General features: G+C 46.6%; 5 protein-coding genes across 5 annotated transcripts; 3 read left to right on the top strand and 2 right to left on the bottom strand.

Annotated features, from left to right (window-relative positions):
* Positions 1-433: 433 nt before the first annotated feature.
* Positions 434-2696, top strand: V865_005103 (uncharacterized protein; the record flags this gene model as incomplete). The annotated part of the gene is made up of 12 exons (XM_066228876.1): positions 434-590; positions 646-678; positions 731-853; positions 905-1116; positions 1183-1401; positions 1456-1716; positions 1773-2023; positions 2083-2158; positions 2224-2305; positions 2356-2408; positions 2459-2531; positions 2602-2696. 12 exons carry the CDS (start codon positions 434-436, stop codon positions 2694-2696), a joined length of 1635 nt encoding a protein of 544 aa, XP_066084973.1.
* Positions 2697-3295: 599 nt separating this feature from the next.
* On the top strand, positions 3296-4874 carry V865_005102 (uncharacterized protein; the record flags this gene model as incomplete). Its single annotated transcript, XM_066228875.1, has 6 exons — positions 3296-3478; positions 3579-3702; positions 3790-4026; positions 4097-4396; positions 4461-4562; positions 4636-4874. 6 exons carry the CDS (start codon positions 3296-3298, stop codon positions 4872-4874), a joined length of 1185 nt encoding a protein of 394 aa, XP_066084972.1.
* Positions 4875-5523: 649 nt separating this feature from the next.
* Positions 5524-8224, bottom strand: V865_005101 (uncharacterized protein; the record flags this gene model as incomplete). The annotated part of the gene is made up of 10 exons (XM_066228874.1): positions 5524-6021; positions 6091-6368; positions 6437-6707; positions 6778-6964; positions 7024-7286; positions 7347-7429; positions 7495-7691; positions 7749-7798; positions 7866-8029; positions 8086-8224. 10 exons carry the CDS (start codon positions 8222-8224, stop codon positions 5524-5526), a joined length of 2130 nt encoding a protein of 709 aa, XP_066084971.1.
* Positions 8225-9303: 1079 nt separating this feature from the next.
* V865_005100 (uncharacterized protein) lies at positions 9304-10970 on the bottom strand (the record flags this gene model as incomplete). Its single annotated transcript, XM_066228873.1, has 3 exons — positions 9304-9531; positions 9584-10070; positions 10126-10970. The coding sequence occupies 3 exons, from the start codon at positions 10968-10970 to the stop codon at positions 9304-9306; spliced, it is 1560 nt and encodes a 519-aa protein (XP_066084970.1).
* Positions 10971-12123: 1153 nt separating this feature from the next.
* Positions 12124-14217, top strand: V865_005099 (uncharacterized protein; the record flags this gene model as incomplete). The annotated part of the gene is made up of 9 exons (XM_066228872.1): positions 12124-12314; positions 12372-12387; positions 12446-12524; positions 12584-12799; positions 12856-13002; positions 13055-13335; positions 13394-13625; positions 13674-13904; positions 13964-14217. The coding sequence occupies 9 exons, from the start codon at positions 12124-12126 to the stop codon at positions 14215-14217; spliced, it is 1647 nt and encodes a 548-aa protein (XP_066084969.1).
* Between the last annotated feature and the right edge of the window lie 12 nt (positions 14218-14229).

Here is a 14229-nt window from a genome sequence, read left to right as displayed (position 1 = left end):
CTTCGCGACCCGGCCCAAACGGAACTCTATATCCGTGCCATTTGTGATCCAATCACCGATAAGAGATGTATCGGGTTATCTGGAGCATATCTAGAAACGATTTGACTGAGACATCTCTATCAGCGATCTAAACAAGTCTGAGTAGTCATGCTTTTCTGCATTATTAAAAGGTACGCGGCCTGATACAGCATCTGCTTTCGTACTAGGACAGGCCGGGTCACCGTTGATAGGCCCTGTCAGTCCAGCCTAAGTGATTTTCTCAAATCTATCTTTCGTCGACCGTCTGGTGTGCAATCGAGCGAAGGATAAAAGGCATGATAGGCGGAGGTGTTAGGGAGCTGTGTTCATCCCCGGAATTTCCTTACATCCCTCTCTTACACTTCACACAGGGCGACAACACCGCTCATCAGATCAGATCTTAGAACCCCACAATATGGCAAGCGACAACGTCCACGAGCTCACTGACCTACCGGAGGTCAAAGATGATCTCGTTCATAGCGTCGAGACAGTCATTGAAGAGGACCGCGAAGTTGCGGATCCTGGACTGAAGCGTTCGCTAAAATCACGTCACATGCAAATGCTGGCGATCGGTAAGTCTTGGCAGCCATTTGAATGCATATCGAAATGCATGCTAATCTCTAATAGGTGGAGTCATCGGACCCGGGTACTTCGTCGGAAGTGAGTGGCTCAATGGGCTGAAATTTGCAGGACAGGCTGACGCATCTGTTAGTCGGCAATGGTTTCACCAACGGTGGTCCAGCAGGTCTATTGTTAGGCTTCGGAATCGTGGGTATCTTACTCTGGGTCGTCATGCAATCCCTGGCGGAGATGGCGGCTTTCTTAGCGGTCTCTGGTGAGCGACGCCTGCAAAGCCTACATCGAAAAACGCTGACCATTCCTTCAGGTTCTTTTACCAACTACACCTCGAGATTTGTGGATCCGGCTTTTGGTTTTAGTCTCGGATGGAATTATGCATTCCTTTGGTTTGGTATTCTGGGAGCTGAATACAATAATCTTGGTATAGGTATGTCCAGGTTGGTGGGGATCTGGCTGACAATCAGTCATGACTTATTGGAAGTCCGCTTTGCCAAACTGGGGATTTATCCTTGTGTTCTGGTGCGTATTCTTGGTGAGTCTCGGTTTTTCACGCCCAGATCCGGCTCCTGCTGAGAAGATCAACAGGCTTTCAGTTACCTTGGTGTTCTTGCCTTTGGAGAGGCCGAATTCGCTCTTACAGCCATGAAGTTGCTGTTCATTGTCGCGTTCTTCCTATGTTCAATTCTCATCACTTCTGGGGCAATTGGTGACCAAGGAAAAATTGGCTTCAAGTACTACAGTGACCCAGGGGCTTTCGCCGATGGGGTAAGCGGTGTTTTCAAGGTTTTTGTTTTTGCTGCGTTGGTAAGTTGTGACCTACACTACGAAATTAGATGGGGCTAAGACCATACCTTGCAGCAATACTCGGGAACAGAGATGATCGGCCTGACCGCGGGCGAGTCAGCAAACCCTGGTCGGGATGTCCCAAAAGCTGTTCGATTCGTATTTTGGCGTGTCCTAGTAGTCTTCCTGGGTGGTATCTTCTTCCTTTCCCTTTGTGTTCCATGGAATGATCCTACCCTGCTCAGTGGTGCAAGCAAAACAGCCCGATCTCCATTCGTAATTTCATTTGTCAATGCAGGTCTCCCTCGAGGCGGTGATGCGGTGAATGCCATAATTGTGAGCCCCTCCCTTGACTGGTGTGTTCAGAAAGCTGACAGGAATCGTCTATCTAGATTATTACTATTCTCTCCGCGTTGAACGGAGCCCTTTATGTGTCTTCTAGAACGGTCTCCGCTCTTGCTCATCAGAAGCAGGCTCCCAAATTCCTTGGTCACATCAACAAGAGGGGTGTTCCCACATATGCCTTGATCTTCTGTAATCTTTTCGGTTTCATCTCCCTATTGAACCTTAGTTCGGGTGCGGGCCACGTATACGACTGGCTGGTTAATATTACGGGTGTCGCCACGTTCATCACCTGGGGAGGGTAAGTGACGATTAGAGAGTCCTTGTTCAAGCTGTTGACTACGTCCACTCGATTGTTAGGATATGCCTGGCTCATCTTCGATTCCGAAAAGCGTTGTCGCTTCAAGGCGTTTCTCTCGAGGAGCTTCCATTCAAGGTGAGTGATGTAAGGTCAGTATGTAGAGGTTCAAGTGCTTTGGCTGACTATCCAATGACCTATAGGCCGCTTTCTATCCTTATGGAGCTTGGATCGGGTTGTGCGGCAATTTGTTCTTTATTTTCTTCCAAGGATGGACGGCGTTTCGTAAGTCTCCCACTTACTATAGGACATGTTGATGCTAATCCACAAGATAGTCTCGCCCTTTAGTGTTGAGGACTTTTTCAAGAATTACGTTATGATTCCAGTGGTAAGTGAATTCCTAGATATCAGCAAGAACCCCGTTGAAGAATCTCGCAGTTCGTGATAATGTACCTCGGATATAAATTCTGGAATAAGACTAAATGGGTTGATTTGGCAACCGCTGATCTTGGTGAGTGCACTCCATATCATAGCTGTGTTTGCCCTATCATATTAACAAAGCGCGAACATCCCTTGCTCAGTTACTGGCCGAAGGGAAATGAATCCAGAGGATAGACTGCTGGACATCAAGAAGATCGGTATCGGTAAAAGAATTCTGGGCGCGTTTACTGGTTGAGGTAGATAAGACCTCGATGCAGTTTCAAAAAAGAACGCCTTTGAGTTTCCGCCCATGACTGTGTTGTGCAAGAATGGAACGGGAAGGGAAGGGAGATGGATCTAGATATTCTGTATTTTAGTTATCGATAAAAATCTTCACATCGTTAGCTTAGCTAGGGAATGAACCTCAACCTTATAGGCTCATACAATGCAATGCTATCTGGATCCTGCGAGTAAGCCTTCTCTGGCCGTATCGTCAGTCATATCCTACAGTCCATCTGTACTTTGTTCAGAGCCACTTAATTAAGAAAATGATATTACGTCATCTGCCCCACACCTACCAGGATCCTGACACTGACCCGGCCCAGCCTGATAACACCCAATTACAGCAAATCAGATTGAGGTTTTCCTGCTTGTCTTTGAATACCCAATCGCTTTACTCGTTCTTGACCTGGGCCGGGTCAATTGAGAGTCATACATACCACTTGTGTGTCGATAATAGATTCGTTCATATGACCACAAACCCCTGTCACTTCCGACCGGTATCGAGCCATCTTATCGGAGACTCACGAGATGGTGCAACACACCATCGTGAGCAATGTAGGCGAGTCACACACGATGAGTGAATGCGAAGAAAGTTTTGACTGCTCTGCCAGTAAACTTTCGGCTGTTCGCCGCCCGTGGACAGCGGAGGAGGACTCGACCCTCATTGCTGCTGTCAACCAATATGGCTCTTCGCGTGGTCCAGGCTCCGCTTGGTCAGTTATTTCGAAGTCAGTAGGTGGGCATCGCACTAACAAGGTAAGTTTATTGTGATCCTTTTGAATATCGGGCCGGGTCTTTGACACTTAGTGGATGTCTGGTCCTCGGAATGACAGTAGGCTGATGCTAAATTATTCAGGACTGTCGGAAAAGATGGTTCCATTCTCTTGATCCCAATCTGCGCAAGGGTAAATGGTCTCGTGAGGAGGATGAGAAGTTGAAGAAGTTATACGGTGAGATGGGACCCCAATGGAAAGAAATCGGTGAGTCCACCTTCGTGCCCCGAACCCGCTGTGCTGTTTTACAAGGGTAGTTGACCTATTTATGTCATGTGTTGTAATGTCTCGTAGCGTTGAAGATACCCGGCCGTAAAGACGATCAAGTGTCAAAGAGATGGAGAGACGTCCTAGATCCAAAACTTACACCAAAAGTACCTTGGGCCAGCCTAGAAGATGCCTTACTGCTACAACTGTTTGAAGCACATGGACCTAAGTGGACTATCATTGCGGATCATTTGCCTGGAAGAAGCCCCCTTGCATGTCGGAATCGTAGTCGAAAATATCTAAAAACGGCATCGAAACACCGTGGTATGTCCAAATCTTGTCCATGTCTTTCGTCTGCTTGTGCATTGGTTGAGTTACGTTCAAAACTGTCTAGATCAGGACCCTCAGGATTCTGACCCATCCCCTGGGGACCTTGTGCAAAGTTCCGCAGCCGATGACTCAGACAGTAGCACATCGGTGGATATGTTCTTGAACTGGCCATTCCCAGACATCCCCGATGAATCGCATTCGGCACCCAATGCTCTACAATTCGATTATAACATATACCATCCTCCAGTCACCACCGAAAGCGTACTCTCAGGTGGGACTGGGATCGCAGACAACTCCCACCTCGGCAATACGCAAGAACCTTTCGATATTGGCAGCGGTGACATCAAACATTCAGATCAGCTTGGTGAGTTAAAAATTCAACTTCATAGGTACTATAATCTCTTGACTGAAGTCTTGTCACATGACAGGCACAGAGGCTATATCTCAATGGATAGCTTCCCTAAGTACCGACCTATCCACAGTTAAGCCCAGTAATATAAGTGAACCCGTGGCTCATTCTCAATACGACAGTAAGTCAACAGCACACACAAAAGTCGTCTCTTTTCGATTTTGCACTGACAAGACAAAAATGATGGATTGTAGACCAGCAAATGCAGCCAATTCAGGTATCGAACAACCATCCTCAACCCGCAGTGAGCGATATTTGGGCACTGTTGTTAGCTCTTGATAGCGGTCAAGAATTTGTCAATGTGGATGCTGGACTTCTGCGTGGGCTTTTGTCTGACGCAACCCATTCCTCCTTGCGTATTTTAGGAGATATGGCCTCTCACGACAATGTCGGTTCTACTTCTGCCACTCATTATGGACCAGATCAAACTTGATTGTCTATAACAAACTACCAGTCACCTAATTTAGACTCGCCTTATTTGTAATAGGCGTGTATACAGACAGGCCAATGTATGTTTCAGCATTAGGCATAACCGGATGTATTTCGCGTCTAGTCATCGCAACAATAGATGCTGCAAGAGAAGAAGAAGATCCGTTCGATACCTTTCAAGCATTTTGGTAGAAGCAATCCAGGAAAGTTAACCAAACAGGACAGAGCGTTCCCAAGCAATTTTTTCGATATATCCGGTGGGAAAAACGCCTGTTCAGGTGTAGCGACAAAGATGGAAAGAAAGAATGGCACTATCGTGATAATAATCCTTCACAAGGGAACCTTTACTTGTCGATTCTCGTATTGGATGCTCACACGGGCAGCAAGATGATCTCATTCGTCTGAATGTGCTGCATCAGTCTCATGCATTTTTATTATCGTGACTTATTATTATCGCACCGCTCATGTGTCTGTGGAATCTTGTCTGCTTGAGTATGTTGTGGTGAAAAGGTTAGATAACGCTTGTGCTAGTATTGAAGAATATTTTCGATACAGTATCTCTACATAATTCATACGTTGCTACAGAATTTAGACAATAACGAGAAAATATCTCGTATTACTAGATACACCAAATTTGATTTTCCATCACATGCTTATGCTCGAGTTAACACTTGATCAGCTCTCAAAAACCCTGTCCTCAGATGACCTACACCACCTCTGTTACCCCTCGCGAACCAAGGAACGAACTTAAGTCCCTTATCCAACCTGCTCCAAGTTCTTGCTGGATTTTGCTCATTGACCACTCTATAGGCTTGCTCTTGGTTCACTTGATTAAGTGCATAAGCAGGTTGATTCGCGTGGAGGGTTATAACAGGTATACCATGAATTGTTTCTTGGATTTCCTCGAAAGTCGTGTTGGAGGTAATACCTACACCTTCGAAATGCTTGTATTCCCCTTCGATCTCGGAGTTATCATATGCCTCTGCCGTATAGACTATGGGACCCCGGGCGACAGTCAAGGTATCCTGACCTGTGGCGATGTGAGGTGCAAGTAATCGAACAGGCATATCAAATGATTGAGTGAGAGTAGAGGAATTTGGGAGTGATACATTCAGGAATCCAGATTCGCTCCCTTCGACAGTCTCGGAAACCTATATCAACGAATTGGTCAATTGGTGGATTGGCTGATCGCTCGGCTTGGCGTGCTGAACTTGACTCACCTTTACATTTTCAGCATAATCCGGTTTGGGTATTCTAACATTCCAGTTCCAACCTTCCGGAGCGTTAAATTCCCATTCAGTCTTCCCTTCCCATGGCATCTCGCTGCGCATGGATACTGTAGCCGATTGTCCGTTGGGTAAGGGGATCTTCCGAATGGCAGAAAGGAGAATATAAATGTTCAGATTGATGGTTCGTTGTTGTTCATCAATGTCAACCGACCACGTATATCCTCCGAGCATACCTAGCTGTCTACTGACATTACCAGGACAACAGCAGACTACAATAACCATCATCCGTATGTCAGCAGAGCTCGCGTACTGGGCAAGAAGAGAATGAAAGACTGACCTTCGAACCAGTCGTGTCGGATTACGTCCTCGTTTCCCCAACTTGCCAACTTGTTCGCGTAACTGAATTGATCACCTTTCAAACTCCCACCGCCGAGTGTGTTATTTAACAGGCACAGTTCCAGTACATCTCTGACTTTCCCGTTGAGCTCGTGGGAAAGGATTCGTTCCGAGGTCATCATCACGGCGATGGAAGCGCAGGTCTCGGCGTAACATCCTCCTTCACCTGTAGATTGAGGGAGATGATGCGGGATACGAGAAAAACCTTCGATCTGTCGATGAGCACCCACGGTGAGCATGATATGTCATTGAATTTGAGTTATGGGAAAGAAGCATACTGACCCTTGGCTCAGTTCCAAAACCACCGGTAACGTACATCTTTTTATCTACCGCATCAGACCATAACCTCTTTGCGTCACTCAAGAAGGATCCGCCCAAGTCTGCAGCAGCCGTCAATAGGTAGAACGCTCTGACCGAATGACCAAGGACGTCTTCTTGATCGTGTATAGGTTTATGAGCTTGGTGATACCTATCATCAAGTACTAGCGATTAGTCCAAGGTAGCGTGCGAGGACAGAGGCTTACTCACCATACATCCTCTATAGTATCCATTGTAGGGGCGACAATCTCATCTTTTCTATGTTTAGCTTCCCATACGAAATACGTATCTCCACCTTGATCATCCCTCTTGACTCCTCTAGCTTCCAGAAGGTACTTGGCGAATTGCAAATGTTTATGATCGTGGGTCAGGCTGTATAACCTCAACATTGCTAATTCAAGCTCGGGATGTCCAGGATAACCGTGTAGCTGACTATCGGCTGGACCGAAATGGTGCATGAGGCAATCGACATTCTGATATCATCCCGTCAGTCCCACTCTCCGGTCTGTCGATAAATAGGTTAGGGCACATACCTTAATCATAACATCGATGAACTGTCGAGATCCAGTATATCTATAGTGAGCTAAAGCAGCTTCCAATAGATGACCAGCATTATCTACACGATGTCACATCTTGAATCAGTATATCTCAGGATTGCCCAACGATCAAAGAAACACTCACACATCTCGTGCATATCCCGCAGATTCTTGAACCTCCCTGCTTTATCCACTACTGTAAAGTAGATATTCAAATACCCATCAGGCTGTTGAGCTTTTTCTATCATATCTACCAATTCTTGGATCGCCCCGTCGAATTCTTCATAATGCGTAAATCGCTTGGCATCAGGAGAAGACAGGAAGTAACATGCTGCTTCAAGCCTGAATGAGAAGCATGCATCAGCTAGACGACGGACCCAAGTAAAGGAGATAACTAACCATTTTCCTACGTCTGATTCCCAAAATAATGACGGGGGTATACCATCGGTCTACAACATTCATAACGTCAGGTCTCTATCGGCATTATTTGGTACCAGATCATTCGTCTGGACTTACTCTTGTTTTACCACCGTAGAGCCTTCGAACTTCATACGCTGGATGCCATTTCAACTTGAATGCATCGTAACTGCCTTGTTTCTTGAGTTGCTCAAGCTGAGTCTTGAGCACTTTTTCCGCATAAAGAGTACGAAGTTTACCGTAAAATGATTCTGGCTCGATAGCTGACAAATTGGGAATCAGAAGAGCTCGGCTACAACATGGTGGTGAAAACACTCACAAGTAAGATCGTATGTCTCTTGAGGTCTAGGCCTAGTCAAGATATTACTGTAATCTTCTTTCGCGTGCCCATTGACCCCGTCCACTCCGTTGAAAGCCTTATGACCGTTGACAGTGCCGTTGATTTTGACTTGTACCATTTTCGCTAATGTGGCTTGTCAGGTGTATGTCTTTGGCCGATGAGGTATGCATCTCAGTCCAGCAACCTTTAAGTACAGTCGAGAGCATTGTGGAGGGAAGTCGAAGTGCGATGTTTCATTGATGAGCATGAAGAGGTTAGCGTAAATCAAGAAGGGCCGAGAGTGGTTTGAATAGGACCGAGATAACCGGCGATCACATGCAAATTGGCAGCATATTCACATTTTCCTAACTCGGACCGGATTATCTTTCTGCTCGGAAATGCAAAAAGGTACTTTGCCCTATAATTTCTATACTCTGTCCTATAATTTCTCTACTTTGTCCTATAATTTCTTACTCAAAGTGCGCAAAGCTCACGTGAGAGAATGATGTCTCGACTCCGAACGCAAAATCCTTACTTTGCCATGAGTTTAAACGACAGGCAAACCTCGAAGCCATCGAAACAGACTTCCACATGCAAATTGCAGCAAATGTATTTTTTTACTGGGTGCGATTAATTCTTACATCATGCCTCATCTTTTTACTCAGAGAATTAAATATTACTTGGCTGGTATACCTTCCAGTCGCAACCCGATGATTTTTTACTCGGCGCGATTAGATCTCTACTCAGAAAATGATGAAGCACCAAGTTCTTACTTGATGCCAGATCTTCTTACTAGGGATATCAAAACCTTACTTGGCTGAATAGCTTCCCTACTCATTCAAACAAATCTTGACTCGGCTGCAATGTTCATCAACAGCCAAGATTGAGAGCCTTCGGACCACATTCTGACGACCTGCAGGAGCCAGTTCTCCAGTCATCATGGGTCTCAACGAACATGATTCTTGCAGGATGATTTCACACTGTCAATGATAGCAATTTGCCTCTTCGAATCCTTTCTCGATTCCTGCTGCAAGTTCGTCCTTGGCTGCTTCTTCGAAACGGAATGGAATACGTGAAAACAACACGAATCCGTTTGAAATGTGCATTTTTGCAGATACTGAGCAGGACATCGCTCTTCAGTGTACCGTAGTCGATTGACAGCTACATGCATACAGTCACCGGAGCATACAAAGGATTTCATACAAAGCTCTGCACGCATTATGTCGGAGCACATAACAGCTTAACACCATTGGCTACGGACAAGGCCTGAGCCATGGGCTGGACAAATGAGATCCCACTACGATGAGATGCTACGAACGTGTACAAGGCCTGTAGCAGTTCTGTCCATTGATCCGTCTTGGCCACATCCATGAGTTTACTTTGCAACTTCGTCGACGTCTGCATCAACTCGGTGACGATCGAAGCGATATCGTACAGCTTTTCGACCTGAGATTTCTGATCAGCTAGCGGCTCGATTTGATGAACACACAACACTTACGAAACCGCATCCGTGAGCTTCTAAAGCATTGGAGCTCAATCTTCGGCAAATGAGTACAGTCGTACTAGCTACATCCACTACATACCCTACTCCAAGCTCTTCGCCCAGTTCGTCTCCGGTCAAACCATGTCCTGCAGCCAGACGCCAGACGCGATTTCGCAACCATTGCCAAGTGATCAACAAGTCCGCTTGTTGTACTTCGCTTAATCCCGTAAAAGCTATCTCGCTCCCAAAAACTTGAGCGGGGGTTCCGTTGAGCAACCTTAGTATCGACTGCACTCGTTCTTTGGTTAGAGTTTTACATATGGTTGGATCGCATTTGCCATTCCAGCACGATACGATATCGGAATCGACAAATGAGAACAGTTTGGCGAGATGAAGTAGAGTTCGAGACGCTAGATCCTGTGATGGATCCAGAGATTTGAAAGCAGGTGTATGCAACGAGCCGTGGAAAGTAATACTGCCGCACCTTTGTAACGCATATGCGCTTGATTGTCGTATCAGCACCAATGTCTTTGTATCACGAACAAAAGTAAACTTACCGCTCAGTGATACCTAAGACCCAGTACAGTCTCATTCGTCTTCTTGCTTCGTCTGGCTCTACACTGGTATACGTCCTGACCTCATCCAGCTTTAATAGCTCACCTATACCTATAGCCTCTTTCAGCCTGAGTCTAGAACCCTCTGCATGGCCCAACTCAAACATCGTTCCGAACAACATGAAACTGGCAGTTGCACCCTCTACAGTAGCTTGAGAAGCCCAATCCCATTTCGACCTCAATCGAATAACTTCATCCATCAAAGTCTTGCTTTGCTTAGCTCTTGTAGGTCTGTGTGGTATCTCCTCAGGTTTGAGAGGGTGTATAAGTGATAATGAGACCATCGACAGGATCAGAGCGACAAAAGTCCGATTCTGGTGAGCTTCGACATCCAATAGTCTGCCCATAATGTAGGAACGAGAGAATATAGGTATCATTGGATAGACCCGCTCGAAGAAGATCTCCAATTGTGGTTTGACCAAAGTCTCTAAGGTGAGGGTCAGTATTGGTGATACATCCTCAGGAGGACAGAATGGCATAGACCATGGGACTGATCCCGGGGGCAAGGGAGTTGATCCCAGGATGGAAAAGTTGTTATAAAATTGCTGCGGTGCGTCGAGGGTGGTGGATGGTCGGACGGCTTGAGTGAGCATTGAGAGCAAGTCGGAACTGTCGGACAAAGAGGAGCTATCTGCAACGGGGGCGGCCCCAGCTGGTATCGGGACGCAAGTCGAAATTGAGCAGCCTGTGCTGTCAAACGTCCCCGAGGTCTGAATGTCGATGGGACTTATACTCTTCTGCTGAACATCGTTCGAACTCTGACCAGGATCGTTGCCAACACCGGTCATCGTTGACGATTCACCGCATATATCTTCCCATAACTCATCGATAACGGCTGACGCAGATTGCGTCTCAGCCGGCTGCCAGCTCGACGAAGTCCAAGGAACCGGATTGTCCGACTGCAACGTTGTACCGAAGGTCGTCCATGTATCGCTCATCCAGGTCTGCAGTGAGTCTTCTCTAGATGATCTGACGGGTGAAGAGGAGCGAGAGATCCTCAAGTGAGTGTTCATCCCTGGAGGTCTGGGTCGTCGACCGGCTCTGGACTTTCCAATTAGCAATTGACTTAACAATACATTTCGTTCCATTCACCTTGGTACCGGTCCTTTGGGCATCACAGGATTCAAGAAGGAGCATGGAAGCTGAGATTTCTTACAGGTTTGACAAGGCTCCAGACCATTGCACTACACATTGGCCTCTGGTGAGCCTCAAGTTTCATCTCTCTCAGAAAGCCGGACTCACTTTGACCTTGCGGGTATGGCACTGGTCACATGCTCGCTTGATCGGTCTGGGGGTATTCGGCGCTTGTCGGTTGGACTCCATCTGCTTGTGATGTTGAAAAAGGAGATCGGACGAATTACGATCCAGAGTGCGAAGCACTGATAGCTTGAAGTGCAACTCGATGAGTTGAGGGCTGTTGTTTATGGAATCATAGAGCATTTTTGGTTTGTTTTCAATGCACAAATTACCCTACACGGTGATCCCGGTCCACTAACACCGTCTCGGTCCTTTTCTGCAAAGTAATATTGCTGACATCATCCAGAGCATGGCATGTGACTTAGGTAGGAAACGCTGAGAAGCACTGGGATAACGTGGTAACGTGGTAACGTTATACCCCACGGGAGCAGAGCAAGCTTCAGATCTAATCTCGGTGCATCATTGCATTCACCGGTTAAGTGCAGTTACCATTACTATTACCCTGAGACGAGAAGCACCGAACCATGAGTTGACTTCTTGAAACATGATCTGGTCAAGAATCTATTGCCCTTGCGCTTTGCTGGGTTCGCTGTCCCAGGTTCGGCCTCATTCAGAAGCGTTGATCGACAACCGTACAGACTGGCTAGTAGAGCTCAGAGGCGTAGACTTGATATAAAAGCATGATGTTAACACCCCCATGGGACCTCGAAAGTTTCTCCAACACAATTCGCTACATCGTCCATCATGGAATCGGAAAAAGTCGTCACTACTCATGCTGCCCTCAGCAACATCGATAACGAGACTCTAGAGCTGATTCAACAAGCTCAGGAGGCCGATGCTGCTGATCAACAACTCACTATCAAACAAGCACTGTCCCGATACAAGAAGGCGGTGTTCTGGTCGATGTTTTTGTCACTATCTCTGGTGATGGAAGGGTAAGTGATCACTGCGCATCGCCGGATATACAGCTGATTCTATTGCTTCACCTTCAGCTATGATCTAGTTATTGTGGGTATTGAGCCTTGTGGGATTCTGAGCATGTACACTAACTTCTCATGGTTCCAAGATTACCTCTTTCTATGGGCAAACTCAATTTAAAGAGCGATTCGGTGACATCCAGCCAGACGGTTCAAAAATCATAACGGGTAAGTAGAACATTGCCTCATCAACACCTGTTCAAGTTGACCCTATTGGTTCGATCCAGCCTCTTGGCAGTCCATATTGAGTAATGTCGCACTTCTCGGTCAACTCACTGGTCTAGTCGTCAACATGTGGGTTCAAGATCGATTTGGTGCCCGACATACCATGATGTTCTTCATGGCTTGGATGGCCGCAGCCATCTTCATCCCGGTGTTCGCTTCAAGTCTACCCGTCTTAGCTGCGGGAGAATTGATTTGTGGTATCAGTTGGGGTGTATTTCGTAAGTCCGGTACTTATGGTTAGCCCCTCGAAGCTGACCCAGGGGACTGTGATTAGAAACGTTGTCCACATCGTACGCGAGCGAAGTTGTACCGACTGTATTGAGACCATACGTGACTGCTTTCATCTGCATGTGTTGGGGAGGAGGTATATTGCTTTCTTCTGGTGTTGTGAGGGCTGTAGTAAACGTCCCAGGGGACTGGGGTGAGTCTTTATGATGGATTGAAAGAAGAGGACTCGGCTAACGCTCTCAAAGGATGGAGACTGCCATTCCTGCTTCAATGGATCTGGCCCTTGCCCTTGTTCATTGGAGCATATCTTGCTCCTGAGTCCCCTTGGAATGCAGTCCGACGAGATAAACCGGATGTCGCTCGAAAAGCACTCAGGCGTCTTCGAGATCCTGCCTCAACAACCGATCGCGAGGTTGAAGCCACTCTTGCATATATAACCCATATAACGAATCTCGAAAAAGCTGAGACTATGGGGAGCAGTATCCTGGAGTGCTTCAGAGGTATCAATCTCAGACGAACCGAGATTGTGAGTCTCTTTAATTTGATCCGGTCAGCTAAAGACTGATGCTATATCCTGCTGGTAGAATTGCGTTGTATGGGCTGCTCAGATTCTCTGTGGAAATGCCATTCTTGGATACTCTGTCACGTTTCTACAAAGGGCGGGGTTCGACGAAATCCAGTCTTTCAACTTGAACATCTCTCTGTCCGCCTGTTACATCGTCGGTGGTATTCTCTCCTGGTTCCTTATGGTCAGGTTAGGACGAGCGACTCTATATATGAGCGGTCTCGCTTTCATGTTTGTGTGTCTCGTCGCCAGTGAGTAATCAGTCGAGAAAACTCGAACATTGCTGACACCGTCTGTAGTCGGGGCACTTGGTTTCCGAGATGACAAGGCGTCGAATCTAGCAATTGGCATTCTTCTGGTGGTATCGACACTCTGTAACATGACGACTGTTGGGCCAGTCTGTTACCCCATTGTAGCTGAGACGCCCTCTGGTAGACTTCGATACAAAACAGTCACAATTGGTAGATTTGTATACAATCTTACTGGTATCTTCAATAATTCAGTCACACCACGAATGATACAGACGACGGGTGGGTATTTTTTGTTCTCATTAGAAAGCAGATTGCTTATACCTTTGTCGTGATCATAGCATGGAACTGGGGAGCCAAATGTGGTTTATTCTACGCTGGAACCAATCTACTCTGTTTGATTTGGTGCTGGTTCCGTCTCCCTGAGACCAAAGATCGATCATTTGGTGAGATCGACCTCCTGTTCGAAAACCGTGTTCCTGCTAGAAAGTTCAAATACACCAAGGCGGACCAATTCGCTCATACAGCCGAAGAACTCGAGGGCGTTCACTTGGACGATACAAAGGTAGATATCCAACATCAAGAGCGGGTGTAGAATGACAGACTC

Source organism: Kwoniella europaea, chromosome 1 (genome assembly GCF_036810445.1).
Source record: "Kwoniella europaea PYCC6329 chromosome 1, complete sequence".
Taxonomy (NCBI): Eukaryota; Fungi; Basidiomycota; class Tremellomycetes; order Tremellales; family Cryptococcaceae; genus Kwoniella; species Kwoniella europaea.
Note: the sequence above shows the minus strand (reverse complement) of the source record. Positions and strands in the feature narration are given on the sequence as shown.